This window comes from Bos taurus, chromosome 8, assembly GCF_002263795.3.
Source record: "Bos taurus isolate L1 Dominette 01449 registration number 42190680 breed Hereford chromosome 8, ARS-UCD2.0, whole genome shotgun sequence".
Lineage (NCBI taxonomy): Eukaryota > Metazoa > Chordata > Mammalia > Artiodactyla > Bovidae > Bos > Bos taurus.
In genome coordinates, this window is record NC_037335.1 from 23036823 (window position 1) to 23052520 (window position 15698).

The 15698-nt window shown below is 43.1% G+C and overlaps 1 protein-coding gene across 1 annotated transcript; it reads left to right on the forward strand.

Moving 5' to 3' along the window:
- The first annotated feature begins 9188 nt into the window (after nt 1-9188).
- On the forward strand, nt 9189-9921 carry LOC618985 (interferon omega-1). Its single transcript, XM_002689527.6, has one exon. The coding sequence runs from the start codon at nt 9334-9336 to the stop codon at nt 9919-9921; it is 588 nt and encodes a 195-aa protein (XP_002689573.1). The 5' UTR covers nt 9189-9333.
- Nucleotides 9922-15698: the final 5777 nt, after the last annotated feature.

The window sequence follows — 15698 nt, forward strand, 5'->3', positions numbered from 1 at the left end:
TATGACTCTTACTGACTAAGATGCTACATCTCCCTTGTAGGCTCACCTGCAGCCATTTAAGAGACTGTGAATTCTGCTTTAGCCACAATATTTATTGAATTAAATAAGTAAATCCTTTTTCAGTAGTAATAAGCAAGTAGGTATAAAATTATTCAGCTGCACAGGAATCAGTGCATAGCGATGACTGCCCTGATGTTATTCATGTTTCTTATGTACATATTTTCATTTATTATTTTATCTCATCATATTTATATTTTCATATAAAATTTTTGTTTACATTTTAATAAAATTTAGAAAATGTGTTCATTTCCTTAAGCTTCTAATTTGTTTTTATTAAATTCTTATGAAGGTAAACTTGTTTCTTCATTCTGAAGACCTAAATCTTTATTTTGTGTACATAAACCTATTGTGGAATAGCATTTGCCCTTGTATACTATGGAATGGCTCTATTACTTCTCAGGACTTGATTGTCAAAAGGTGGAATTCCTGGAATTCCCTGGCAGTCCAGTGGTTTGGACTCCACGCTTCCAGTATAGGAAGCGCAGGTGCCATGGATATCTGCTCAGGGAACTACGATTCTGCAGGCTACGGAGGGCAGCCCTCCATTCCACCCCTCCAAAAAAAAAAAGGTATAAAGGAGTTCTGAAACTGTGGTAAATGAGTTAGTCCTGGAGTCACAGATAAACTAATTTATACCCAGTCAGCAAAGAACTGTTGGTGTCAGTATCTGGGGGGAAGACTCATCTCCTCCAGAAAAGTTGCCAACATGTGGTGCTGAGTGGCTGATCCCGACACCTGTTACTCTTCCTCCCACCTTCCCCTCAGTCCTGCTTTACTGAACAATCTACTCCCTTACACAATCTCCTCACTGCCTCCCACACAGGAGCTCTGTTCTGGGGTGGTTTCTGGTTCAAAGTTTCTCTGAGTGGAAATCACTGGAAGAGAGCGCAAGTGAAAGGAGAGTTCTAGAAATTTCAAAGCCTTTGAATTGCAGCTCTGCTATTTAACAGCAGTGTGACCCTGCAAAATATCACAAACACTAAGGAGAAGGAAATGGCAACCCACTCCAGTATCCTTTCTTGAAAATCCCATGGACAGAGGAGCCTGGTGGGCGACAGTCCATGTGTCACAAGAGTCGGACACGACTGAACCAACTTAGCATGCACGCAGGCACGCATGCTGTCTTGATCCTCTTCTTTAATATGGGGAAAATAAGAGTAGTTTTTCATAGGACTACTGTTAGGATCAATGAGCCCATACTACAAGAAGCATAAAAGAGTGCCTGGCAGTAATGATCAGGACAGTGAGTCCCAGAGTAGCTGCCCACAGGGAGCAGACGGGACAGCTGGCCTGAGGCAGTGACTGGAAGGTAACACGGGAAAGATGCTAGGTCCTTGGTAAAAATATTTAACTTGGGTGCTAATTTCACAGTTTAGTTTGTGAACTCTTCTGTGCTCAATGCTGAAGACAATTCCAATTTCAGTATCTCAGACTTCTAGAAGCATTCTTAGGAGTTCATAGAAATTCTTTGAGAAAGAAGGATTAGTAGAAAATGCTTTGATCTACTATAAAAATGAATAATAGGGAAATCATAGAAATCTCATAGGACTGCAGAATATCACACACATGACTCATTAATAATGTTTCTTGCTTCTTTAGTATGAGTACTACTCTACTACTTCTTGAAGACATTTCTAAAGTTACCTTCTCAACTCGCTGTTGGGTTTCAGTCTTTCAGCAGCAAAGCAGAGGCGAGAAGAAAAGAGCAAGGGCCATGCAGGGTGAGGCTCTGCTCTCCAGCCCTGGGCTGTCCTGGGTTTGATCCTAGTTGTTTTCCGTGAAGACTTCAGTCCCTAAGTGCCGGCAGTGTCACCTCCTAGAGTCGGTCCTTCTCAGAAATCAGTGCCTTTGAGGAGAGACTGCTACAAGTGTATGCAGGTGTCTTATACCCAAGCGAGAGTCTTTCTCTGAACACGGGGCCATGAAGTCAATTTTATTGATCAAAACACATAAACCTTAAACATGCATACTGCCAACTGTCCATGACAACAATGGCTACACTAATCCATATTCAAGACCATATAAGCACTTATACATTCTCACTCACTGACCAAAACAGGATCTTATCATCCTTTTTAGTTTTTGCCAATCTGACTGGTGACACATAGCATCTAGCAGCAACCATTAGTTTTCCTTTTCCTAATTGATGGCAGTTGTTATCAGTCATACTCCAGTCAGGAAAACAGAAAATTCCTTCCAGCCTTCTAGTCCACCCTTGGAACTGGTATGGGAAAGGAAAACAATCCGCAGGCAAAGGAGAAATGTACTGGAAGGAACTAGAGCCCCAGCATCACAGAGTAGAGTTGAGAAGAGCTGTGGAGCTGAGACATTGGTTCTAAGACCGCTGCACTAGGATAGAGGACGGCCTTTCCCCATCACATCCACTGCAAGCACGGCTTCCCTGTGAATTTCTGATCCACACAGACGCACCCACTGCTCCTGCACTGTCACTTTACTCACGTAAAGAAGGTCATCATTCATTTTCAGTCAAACTCCGTGATCTCCAGCTAGAAGACACACAGATTGCAAGGTCCTCAACCAGATCCCAGGCTCCACACTCACACTGCACTCCTGCCATCTGGCTGCTATCCAGTCTGAGTTTCATTTGTGACAAAGACACTTGTGGTTTTCCTGTGTGCAGGGTCCAGAACTGTCTTCTGTTCAAATTGATGAACTAGGTCATGACCTGCTCTAGTTTTCAGGCCTTTAAAAATCTATCTTGATGATGATGTCTTCCAAAGACACATGCTGGAATCATATGCCCAACTGCCTATTTCACAGTTGGTGTCTACTGAGCACACATTATGCTGAAATCAAAAGCATTTTAATTGCAATTTTTTAAACAACTTATCCATATGAGAAGACATTTTGAAAAGTTAATGAAACTCTCCCATGACAAACTGACTAAAAAAAATGCTTAATATGACCTTTGGTTAAAAGAAATGAGAGGAAAAAAGGATTTTGTAAACTGAGATGAGTTATTCAAAGTAGTTACTGGGTCACAAGTTTGTCAAATATGGCTTTCAATCAGATGAAGAGAGATATACAAAGAAGTAATATTGAAAACATTACTGATGATTTTGCTTCCATTAAAGCCAGGAACTTAAAGAACTGTTGTGGCATAAGGAAAATATTTGAATTGATGTGAGTTGAAGACTTACACATTTTAAAACATCTTCCAACCAATTAACATTACAGGAGAAATTAACCATTTAATGTTAAATGAAATAATTTTCCCTGTACCAAGGAGCTTCATTTCAAGTCTCAGTTTTGTCCCCAAGTCTTCCCACTGGAGGGTCCCAATATCTAGTAGATTCCTGTCCAGCTTGTAGATACCTTTCCCCTTTCCCTGAATTACTCCTTTTCCCCATAAACAAGGGCTTCCCTTGTGGCTCAGCTGGTAAAGATCTGCCCGCAATGAGGGAGACCTGGGTTCAATCCCTGAGTTGGGAAGATCTCCTGGAGAAGGGAAAGGCTACCCACTTCAGTGTTCTGGCCTAGAGAATTCCATGGACTGTATAGTCCATGGGGTCGCAAAGAGTTAGACAGACTGAACGACTTTTCACTCACTCCACAACAATCCTGAATCCGAAAACATACCACAACATGCTGTGATTTCCAGTAGTCAATCGCGGCATAAAAAGGCATCGGTGGAACCGCTCTAGCTAAAATCTTCTCTCAGGAAGGGGAGGATGGACGCAATGGTAGCTTATCTAGAATTGGAGAAATCAAAGGCTCTGAGCGACGCGGCGCAAAGCTCGCCTGGGCAGTGGGGCCCGAAAAGGAAGTTTCCTCTCTGTTCCCGCGGCCCCAAGCTCTCCCTGGGCCCCCGCGGCGCCTCGCTCCTGTCGCGGCTCCTGCCCACGGCGACCCGCTTGTTGTCCCCGTGGATCTGAAGCCCCAGCTGGCAGCGCTGTACCTGGAGGCGGGTCCCGCTGGGTGGGCGGTGCCGGTCTGTCAGTTACTGAGAGATCGGGCGCCCCCTCCCGGCCGCTGGGGCGCAGCAAAAGGAGTTTGGAGGGCTCAGGAGATTAATAGTGCAGGACCTGAACTGTTTCATAGAGGCCCAGGTGAAGGGCTGAATTTCTGAACTCCTGGTCTCCCTGCTGATGGCAATGGGGAGGCTCTGCTCCATCCCTCACATTTGACCGGTTAGCTTAGGTCGTCTTCTATTCTGTCATTTCCCAAATTCATATAATTTGGAAGCAAAAGTTTGTTGCTGAACCACGAAAGACACCAGGATTCTTGGCCTCCAAGAAGAAGAATTCAATCCAGGGCCAGTGACGAGGCTTGATCGCTCAGAACTTTTGTGTAATAAAGTTTTATTAAAGTATAAAAGAGATAGAGAAAGCTTCTGACATAGACATCAGAAGGGGGCAGAAAGAGTGCCCTGTGCTAGTCTTCAGCCAGATGTTATATAGCTACTGCTGCTGCTGCTGCTAAGTCGCTTCAGTCGTGTCTGACTCTGTGCAACCCCAGAGACGGCAGCCCACCAGGCTCCCCCGTCCCTGGGATTCTCCAGGCAAGAACACTGGAGTGGGGTGCCTCCAATGCAGAAAAGTGAAAAGTCAAAGTGAAGTTACTCAGTCGTGTCTGACTCTTAGCAACCCCATGAACTGCAGCCTACCAGGCTCCTCCGTCCATTTGATTTTCCAGGGAAGAGTACTGGAGTGGGGTGCCATTGCCTTCTCCTATATAGCTACTAGCTACTAGCATTCTGCTAATTAGAGAAAGGAAATGTCTCAAAACTCAGAGGATGGCACCAGGCCCCTCACCCACAACATGCATGAGACAACATTGGCACCAGGTGAGTCATCCCTGGCCATAACACGATTGACATGAATCTTGAAGAAAGGCAGATTTCCAAACAAATATACAGTATCATTAACACAGATCAGGAGAACACTCTATGAGTGTAACATACTGGTTTGTCAAGTTGGTTCTGAGCCTTTAGGTGGAACTGACTTGAACACAGAGTCTAGGGTAAATACACAGTACATTATCAGCTTAAGACAAACATTTCCATTAGAAAAATGCATTGGTTAGCTCAAGGTTTGGGAAAAGTTCAGTTCAGGTGGAACCAGGTGTCAGTATGGCAACACAGAAGTTTAAGAGAAACCTCTTTCTAAATGTGTATGGAGAAGGGGAACAAATCTAAGACTAGTTTGTTTCCTCCTGCCACTGAAGAGAGAGAAAGAAAGTGTCTGACATTTGCAGCCTGTTTTCTCTGTTTGGAGACCCCTGGCCTTCCTGTCTGTTACCCTCTCAAAAGATTTAAGTAGTATTTTTACTTACATTCACAAAGCCATCAGCTTGGTGTTTTCTACAGAGGATTCACTGAAATGTTTGTAATCCAATCTCCTGCTGGGGTCATAACTCATAAGGATCTTGTCCATCATGTATCTCCAATTTATGGTGAGAATTCATTGAACAATCTATATGAATCATCTTGGACAGTTAAATATGATTATTTTATAATTATTAGAATTATTAATTTTGTCAATCACATTTAGACTTTCAGTAAGAACTACCAGTTGATAATTGCATTTTGCTTCTTATACAAAATAATCAGACATGTTGTAAATCGATCAGCTTATCTAGAATTGGAGGTAGATGTGAACTGATAGAAACAAGAGGTTTGTAGCATCGAGGTATGAAACACAAGGGTGCATCTCGTGTTACAAATAAAACAGGAAATTAAGTGAGGGCTCAGCACATGCGGTGTGCGCAGGTGTGACAGTCTACATCAGCAGTGTGGAATCTGACACACTAGGTTTTGAAAACTGGATTTGCCATTTCATTGTTAGATTATTTTATTCAAATAAAGTCTTAGCAGGAGGCTCTTCTAAGCAAAGATATTAACTCAGTTTCAACTACGTTGGAAGGATTGCCTGAGTCCCTCACAAAGGCTAAGGAGTTTGTAGTTGTTGTCACTGTCATTTTTGATAAACACTGATAGTCTGTGGAATTTGTCTGGCAGGTCCTTGGTAATCATGTCCACGGTAGTCTTGTAACATTTAATTAGTAATCAATTCAGGATGGATGTGCCATGAGAAGTGAGGGCAGCATCAGGGAATGTGTTCTTATTCCTCAATAATATCAAGAATGAAATAGATCCTAATGAATCCTTGCCATAAACACAATACCTTGGTATCTCTTACTACCGTGTTACGGACTGAATGTGTGTGTTCTCCAAATTCATATATTGAAACCCTACCCCTTGACTTCCCTGATGCTCCAGGGGCCAGGACTCCATGCTCCCAAAGCAGGGAGCCTGAGCTGGATCTCTGGTCAGGAAACTAGGTTCTGCATGGCAAGCAAGACTTCCCATGGCTTAAGTAAAGATCCTGCACGAAGCAACCAAGATCCAAGATCCAGCATACATCGACTAAGACATGCCTCAGCCAAATAAACACATGAAATAAATATTTTAAAAATTCTTTAAAAGCCCACAGAAACCCAACCCATCAGTGTGATAGTATCAAGAGCTGGAATATTAGGGAGATCATTAGGATTAGTAATCAACAAAATTCAGTTATTATTTTTAATGTCATAACTACTATTAGCTAGACTAATATCAGGATCTTTTGGAATCATTTACTTTCCTTTCATTCTAGTTGTTTCAAAGCATATTCTCTTTGCCCAAGTGGATTTATCACCTATGCAGATGCTCAGCAAGGCTGGTTTTGTCGACCCTGCCAGAGAGGATTAGTGTTCAAGCAACTGGGGCTCTGATTGTCTGTCTCTTGTGAGCTGGTGAGTTTTACTTCTTCCTTCTCCCCTTATACTGACCAAATGTTGATTAAAGAAAAGAAAAATTAGGAGGCTGGTCTTACAAAGCTGACAGCAGTCAACCGATCAAGGACTTGTCCTTTGAGCTTCTGTAAGAAGCAGCCCTGTCCCAGCCTTTCTGTTGTTCACACTGGCCTCATCGTTTCCCTCTGCCTCAGACTTGTCCCCAGCTGTGCTGCACTGCAGTTTGCTAACTCAGAATACGTCACCGCTGCTGCTGTTAAGTCGCTTCAGTCCTGTCCGACTCTGTGCAACCCCATAGACCGCAGCCCACCAGGCTCCCCCATCCCTGGGATTCTCCAGGCAAGAACACTGGAGTGGGTTGCCATTTCCTTCTCCAATGCATGCTGGGTCAGGGGAAAACCACTTCTCTTCTTTCATATTCATGACATTGAGACTTACTCTTGTTTTCTTGTTGCCCACAAAAAAAACTGTACACTTTTACTTTCTAGAAAAGTTGCAAAGAGAAACAAAAAAATCTGACGTCTTGAAAGTGATAGAGATACAGCCCCTCTGGCTTTCTTTACTTCCCTTTGTTGTTCTTACGTCATCATGAATTGCAACCACAACAGGAGCAATGAGACAAATCTTGCCCAATAACTCAGTCAGTTCAGTTCAGTTTAGTCGCTTAGACGTGTCTGACTCTTTGCAGCCCCATGAACTGCAGCACACCAGGCCTCCCTGTCCACCACCAACTCACAGCTGCTGCTAAGTCGCTTCAGTCGTGTCTGACTCTGTGCGACCCCAGAGACGGCAGCCAGCCCACCAGGCTCACCTGTCCCTGGGATTCTCCAGGCAAGAACACTGGAGTGGGTTGCCATTTCCTTCTCCAATGCATGAAAGTGAAATGTGAAAGTGAATTCACTCAGTTGTGTCTGACCCTCAGCGACCCCATGGCCTGCAGCCTTCCAGGCTCCGCCGTCCATGGGATTTTCCAGGCAAGAGTACTGGAGTGGGGTGCCATTGCCTTCTCCTGCCAACTCCCAGAGCCTACCCAAAAGAAGTCACTAAGTGAATATAAAAAGTTTAAATGAAAAATTACACTCAAGGAAGGAAGACTATTTCTCCTGATCTAGTAGGCTGGGTCTCACTGCCCTGCATTCTCAGAGGAACAGAGACAGAGGAACAGAGATGCCTGGTGGAATCAACTGCCTGAATGAACAACTGTAACTCACTAGATTCTGTGACATAAGCTTCCAGTAAGAGACAACACCAATACTGAATCTCCATCCTCCAGCTCAGAAAGTTTGAGCAGAACAAGTGTCAGTTTAAGTAAAAGAGTTGAATAATAAAAACTATACTTAGCAGGGTAGATATTATTTATCTACTAAAAGCAAAATAACTGCAGTTGAAAATTCCTCCACCAACTTGCACAAACGCACTTTTGCTCTCAAGGACTGAGCTTTGCTGACACTTTGGACACGTGGGGAAACGGGTCAGAGAAGAGGAGGTCACCACTGAGAACTAGGGTCCTTCACACAAACACTGCAGGTGAGAGTTGATGGTTCAGGAAGACGATTTATTTTCACAAGTAAATGAGCCCTCCACAGAAAGGAGATCTTTGAGTCCTCAGGATGTGGTGAGCCTGCCCTAAGGGAGGGAGCCCAGCAGGTGAGCAAGGGGACTCTGTCACTCCAGAGGACAGGGGGTGGCTCCATGTGATCTCTCCCGTGTGAGTGAGGTGCTGCTGGGGAAATACAATTATCCTGGAATTACAGTCTCCCCACCCATATTATCTGAGAAGAACCAGAATTCTTGGTAGGGGTAATGGCCGGGCCAGCAATAGACAATAGGTCTCCAGTACGAAAATGGTGAAAGCAAGCGTGATGTCTGTAATAGTCCTGCCTTCGTGGTTCCCTGAAGCACAACCACATGGACCTGCAGGAATGTGTTCTAGAAGGAAAAGAAACATGGGAGGAGCTCATGGACTCACAATAATCAGCCTCTTCTCTAAATCAAACACTCAAGAAAACCCATCCTTTGTTTCAAACAGTTTCTTTGCTAGAGTGACGTGGTAAATCCCTGATAAACACAGAGCCTGCCTTCCTAAGTAAAGTAAGAAACAGAAATTGAGCCTAGGATCAGGGCCAAAGATCTGTTCATGGAACAGAGAAGAGCTACATTTACATATGAAAGAGAAAGAGTCATAATGTTTGTACTAAGAAACCTACATCATTTCTGATGTCAGACAAAGACCTTTCTCATTTGATTGATAAATATCCATTTGGATGGGTACATTTTAAGTTATTGGGAAATAGATAAAATTAATAGTTTAGACTGATGATAATTTCTTTGACCATATTCAGAATAAATACAGGAAAATCAAAAAAGGAAGTAAAAGTGTATAGAAATGACTAGAAAATGAAAACTACCATGTTCCCTATTTAATGGCCTTGCTTAGAAAGAGTGGCATCAGAGAACCTACCTCAAGGTTCCTCCAGACGCCGTCCCAGCCAGCCCAGCAGCAGCCTCATCTTCCCCATGGCCTTCGTGCTCTCTCTACTGATGGCCCTGGTGCTGGTCAGCTACAGCTCTGGAGGATCCCTGGGCTGTGACCTGTCTCAGAACCATGTGCTGGTTGGCAGGCAGAACCTCAGGTTCCTGGGCCAAATGAGGAGACTCTCCCCTCGCTTCTGTCTGCAGGACAGAAAACACTTCGCTTTCCCCCAGGAGATGGTGGAGGGTGGCCAGCTCCAGGAGGCCCAGGCCATCTCTGTTCTCCACGAGATGCTCCAGCAGACCTTCAACCTCTTCCACACAGAGCGCTCCTCTGCTGCCTGGGACACCACCCTCCTGGAACAGCTCCGCACTGGACTCCATCAGCAGCTGGACGACCTGGATGCCTGCCTGGGCACAGTGACGGGAGAGGAAGACTCTGCCCTGGGAAGGACGGGCCCCACACTGGCCGTGAAGAGGTACTTCCAGGGCATCCATATCTACCTGAAAGAGAAGGAATACAGTGACTGTGCCTGGGAAATCGTCATAGTGGAAATCATGAGATCCTTGTCTTCATCAACCAGCTTGCAAGAAAGGTTAAGAATGATGGATGTAGACCTGAACTCACCTTGACATGACTCTCACTGACTGAGATGCCCCATCATCTTTGCACACTCATTTGCGGCCATTTCAGAAGACTCTAATTTCTGCTTTAGCCACAAAATTTATTGAATTACTTCAGCCAATACTTTGTCAGGAGTAAATGAATATATATAAATTTTTGTGGCTGCAGGTGCATCAGTCCTGAAGTGAAGACTGCCCTGATTGTATTGTTTGTTTGCTTATTTATTTTGTTATATTTATTCTTTTGTCTCCTCATATTCATTTTTCCACATAAAATATTTTTGTTTACATTGTATTAAAATTTAACAAATACATTCACATTTTTATTTCATTAAATTTGTAACAATGTTTTATTTATTAAATATTATCAAGGTGAACTTCTTGAATTTTTTACCGTTTTATGTTTAGTTGCTTGGTAAAGTCTGACTCTTTTGTGACCCCATAGACTGTAGCCCACCAGCCTCCTCTGTCCATGGGATGATCAAGGTAAGACTACTGGAGTATGTTGCCATTTACAGGGGATCTTCCCAACCAAGGATGGAATCTGGAATCTGCATTTCAGGCAGATTCCTTACTGTCTGAGCCACAAGGGAAGACCCTTGTTTGAAAGAAATGAGAGAAAAAGGGATTTTGTAAACTGAAATTAATTATTTACAATAGTTACTGGGTCATCAGTTCAGTTCAGTTCAGTCACTCAGTCATGTCCAACTCTTTGCAACCCCATGAACTGCAGAACGCCAGGCCTCCCTGTCCATCACCAATTCCCAGAGTTCACTGAGACTCACGTCCATCGAGTCAGCAATGCCATCCAGCCATCTCATCCTCTGTTGTCCCCTTCTCCTCCTGCCCTCAATCTTTCCCAGGATCAGGGTCTTTTCAAATGAGTCAGCTTTTCTCATCAGGTAACCAAAATATTGGAGTTTCAGCTTCAGCATCAGTCCCTTCAATGAACACCCAGGACTGATCTCTTTAAGATGGACTGGTTGGATCTCCCTGTAGTCCAAGGGACTCTCAAGAGTCTTCTCCAACACCACAGTTCAAAAGCATCAATACTTCAGTGCTCAGCTTTCTTTATAGTCCAGCTCTCACATCCATACATGACCACTGGAAAAACCATAGCCTTGACTAGATGGACCTCTGTTGACAAAGTAACATCTCTACTTTTTAATATGCTGTCCAGGTTCGTCATATCTTTCCTTCCAAGGAGCATGCTTCTTTTAATTTCATGACTGCAATCACCATCTGCAGTGATTTTGGAGCCCAGAAAAATAAAGTCAGCCACTGTTTCCACTGTTTCCCCATCTATTTGCCATGAAGTGATGGGACCAGATGCCATGATCTTAGTTTTGTGAATGTTAAGTTTTAAGCCAACTTTTTCACTCTCCTCTTTCACTTTCATCAAAAGGTTCTTTAGTTCTTCACTTTCTGCCATAAGGGTGGTGTCATCTGCATATCTGAGGGTATTGATATTTCTCCCCACAGTCTTGATTCCAGCTTGTGCTTCCTCCAGCCCAGTGTTTCTCATGATGTACTCTGCATATAAGTTAAATAAGCAAGGTGACAATATACAGCCTTGACAGACTCCTTTTCCTATTTGGAACCACTCTGTTGTTCCATGTCCAGTTGTAACTGTTGCTTCCTGACCTGCATACAGGTTTCTCAAAGGCAGGTAAGTGGTCTGGTATGCCCATCTCTTGAAGAATTTTCCACAGTTTATTATGATCCACACAGTCAAAGGCTTTGGCATTGTCAATAAAGCAGAAACAGATGTTTTTCTGGAACTCTCTTCTTTTTCAATGATCCAGCAGATGTTGGCAATTTGATCTTTGGTTCCTCTGCCTTTTCTAAAACCACCTTGAACATCTGGAAGTTCATGGTTCATGTATTGCTGAAGTCTAGCTTGGAGAATTTTGAGCATTACTTTACTAGCGTGTGAGATGAGTGTAATTGTGAGGTAGTTTTAGCATTCTTTGGCATTGTTAGTCAAATACGGCTCATACAATGAAGTGAGATAAACTAGGAAGCAATTTTGGAAACATTACTGATAATTTTGTTTCTACTGAAGCCAAGAACTTAACATTTTGTTTTGTCTTAGAGAAAATATCTTAACTTGATATTTAAGACTTATAAAGTTTAAGTTATTTGTAATTACTTATAAATTATAAGAATCCGCCTGCAATGCAGGTACCCCCAGGTTGATGAGTGGGTCAGGAAGATTCCCTTGGAGAAGGAATAGGCTTCACTCCAGTATTCTTAGGCTTCCCTAATGGCTCATCTGGTAAAGAATCTGCCTGCAATGTGGGAGACTGAGTTTGAACCCTGGGTTGGGAAGATCCATGGAGAAGGGAATTCCTACCCACTCTAGTATTCTGACAGGGAGGCCTGGCGTGCTGCGATTCATGGGGTTGCAAAGAGTCGGACACGACTGAGCAACTGATCTGATCTGATCTGATCTAGTATTCTGGCCTGGAGAATTCCATGGACTATATAATCCATGGGGTCACAAAGAGTCAGACATGACTGAACGGCTTTCACTATAAATTTTGAAATATTTTTTAACCAGTTAACATTGCAAGAGAAATTAACCATTGATATTAATATTAAATGAAATAATTTTCCCTTTAAATTAAGTCTCAGTCTTGTCCCAAGTCTTCACACTGGAGGGTCCGAATATCTCATAGATTCCTGTCCAGACTTCAGGTGCCTTTCCCTTTTCCCTGAATCCCTGAAAGAATTAGTCTTTCTCCCCAGAAACAATCCTGAATTTGAAAATACTTCACAACATGCTCTATTTTCCAGCCATCAATCGCAGCATAAACGGCCCGGTGTAAACCACTCTGGCCAAAATCTCCTCCTAGGAAGGGGAGGGTGGACATGAGGGCAGGTGCAGAAATCTAAGAATCTGAGCAAAGTAGCATTAAAGCTCCCCTGGGCAGTGGGACCGAAAAGGAAGCCTCCTCACTGCTCCCGCGGCCCCACGGGCTCGCTTGGCTATGGCGGCGCCTCGCCGGGTCAAGGCTCTTGTCGAAGGGGACTCCTCGGTTCTCCCTGGATCCTGCTCGGGAGTTCGCGGCGCTGGACCTGGAGGTGCGTCCCGTGCATTACTGAGAGTTCAGGTGCACATCCTGGCCGCTGGGGCGCAGCAAAGGGAACTTGGAGAACTTAGCTTAGTGCAGGACCTGAGCTGTTTCACTGAGACCCAGCTGAAGTGCCGAATTTCTGAAAGTCTGGTCTCCCTGCTGATGGCAACGGGGATGCTCTGCTCCATCCCTAACATTTCACCTGTTAGCATATGTCGTCTTCTATTCTTCCAGTCATTTCCCATACTCATGTAATTTGGTAGCATTGTTTTTAACCTAAATCCACAAGAGCCCTGTCAGCTTGGTGTTTTCTACAGTTGTTCTCATTGTTTAGTTGCTAAGTCTTATTCGACTTTGTGACCCCATGGACTGTAGCCTGCCAGGCTTCTCTGTATGGGAGTTCCCAGACAATACTGGAGTGTGTTGCTATTTCCTCCTCCAGAGGACCTTCCCAATCCAGGATCTAACACCCTTCTCCTGCATGGACACGTGGATTCTTTAATCCACTGAAAGATTCTCTCCCACCAGGGAAGCCTGTTTCCTACAGAGACTCACTGAAATGTTTGTAATCCAATCTCTTGCAATGCCTATAATTCTCAAGGGTCTTATCTATCATGCATCTCAAGTTTATGGTGACGGTTAATTGAGCAATCTATATGAATCATCTTGGACAGTTAAATATGATATTTTATAATTATTAGAAATATTAACTTTGTCAGTCACATTTAGACTCTCAGAAAGAATTACCAGTTGATAATTTCATTTTGCTTATTACATAAAATAATCAGGATACTTTGTCTATTGCTCAATTCATCTAGAAATTTGGAGGTAGACGATAAACTAATGAAAATATAGAGTACTGTAAAAGCAAGGTAAGGAATACAAAGGCACAATGTGTGTTAGTGAAATAGGAAAATAAGCGATGGTTCAATACATACAATTTGCACAGTGTTTATGGTATGGATAGGGAGGTGGAGTTTGGAATTTGACATAATAGGTTTTGAAACCTGGACTTGCCATTTTCTTATTAGATTGTTTTATTCAAATAAAGTCTTAGCAGGTGGCTCCTGGAAATGAGAATATTTACAACTCAGGTTCAACTATGTTGGAAGGATTAAGTGTCCCTTTTAAGGGTTAAGGAATTTGTAATTGGTGTCAACATCATTTTTTATAAAGACTGAAAGTCTGTGGAATTTGTTTGGCAAGTTCTTGGTAATCATGTTCCCAGTAGCATTGTAACATTTAATTAGTAATAAATTCAGGATGAATGAGCCATAATGAGGGATGACAGCATCAAGGAATGTGTTATCCTCAAATAAATATCAAGAATGAAATATAGTCTAATGAATCTGCAATAAACACAATGCCACAGTATCTTCTTGTTACCATGTTACAGGTTGAATGTGTATGTTCCCAAAATTCATATATTAAAATCTACCCCCACCATGTGATCATATCAGGAAGTGGGATATTAGAGAAATCATTAGGGTTAGAGGAGATTATGAGAGGGGATTCTTCATCCACAGGATTACTGTCTTCATGAGGCTCACAAGATACTTGGCTTCCTTGCTGCTCCTCACCATGCGAGGACATAGAGAGATGCTGGCAGTCTGCAACCCCGAAGAGGGTTCTCACCAGAACTCCACCCTGCTGGCACCCTGAGCTCACACTCGCAGCCCCCAGGACTGTGACAAATAAACTTCTATCACTGATGAGCCACCAGACTCTGGGACCTGTTAGAGCAGCCTGAACCAAGACCCAGGGCATGGCACGTTTAGCACCTGCAGTCCACTAGTTGAGGTTGTATGTAAATATTTCACGTTCAAAGCATACATGACAGAGAAGAAATTGTCATGTGTAATTACTCTCAACCCCCTTCTTCAGAAAGAAAACTGATAATCTGCACTCACAAGTAAAAACTGTAGAGTCTGAATCAGAGAGAGGAATGATGGCCCATCTAAAGGACATCTAAAGGACATTAAGAGTCCTGATGAAAGAAAGGAAACAGCAAGAAAAATGAGGCAACAGGGGAGAATGCTCTGCCTTCTGGTTCTTCCCAAGGGATAATGGGAAAAATATACCTAAAATAATTTTTATTTTAATATATTTTGAAAAACACTTGGATATTTTAAAAATCATTTAACCATTTAGCCAATTGTTCCCTATCCATGGCTTGATCCAAATATTTGCATGAACCATTCCTTTAATCAGTAACAGTCAGAGAGGGGGCAGTGAAATTAACCAATTTGCTTAACTTCATGTTTTGATGAAAGCCAGTAAATTTCAGTATCTTGAGAATTAAAATATTTCCCCTTAATTCCTGAGTTTTTCTGCCAACTTGTTCAAGAAGAAATCTGTTGGTTTCATGTTCTAAATTTTTTTTTCTTATTATCCATGAATAGGCCATGAAATATTTTTTTTTAGTTTAATCTGTACAGGGATAAATATTCTTAAGGCAGGAAGTAACAGCTCCCCGGGCCTTGGCCCTGGTGGTGGCCGTGCTCTGACTCACCCCCAGGACATCCTGGACATCTTCCAGAGGTCCCATCACCACCACCAGGTTCCCTGTCTCTGAGCTGTTGCTGGATGGTACCAGAAGGGACTCGAATCTGTAAATTCGACCCCAACTCGCTGACTCCTCGCCTGAAGTCCTTCAGTAAATGGAATCCTTCCTGTAAAATAAAACAAAAAACTCTAGGGAAGGCT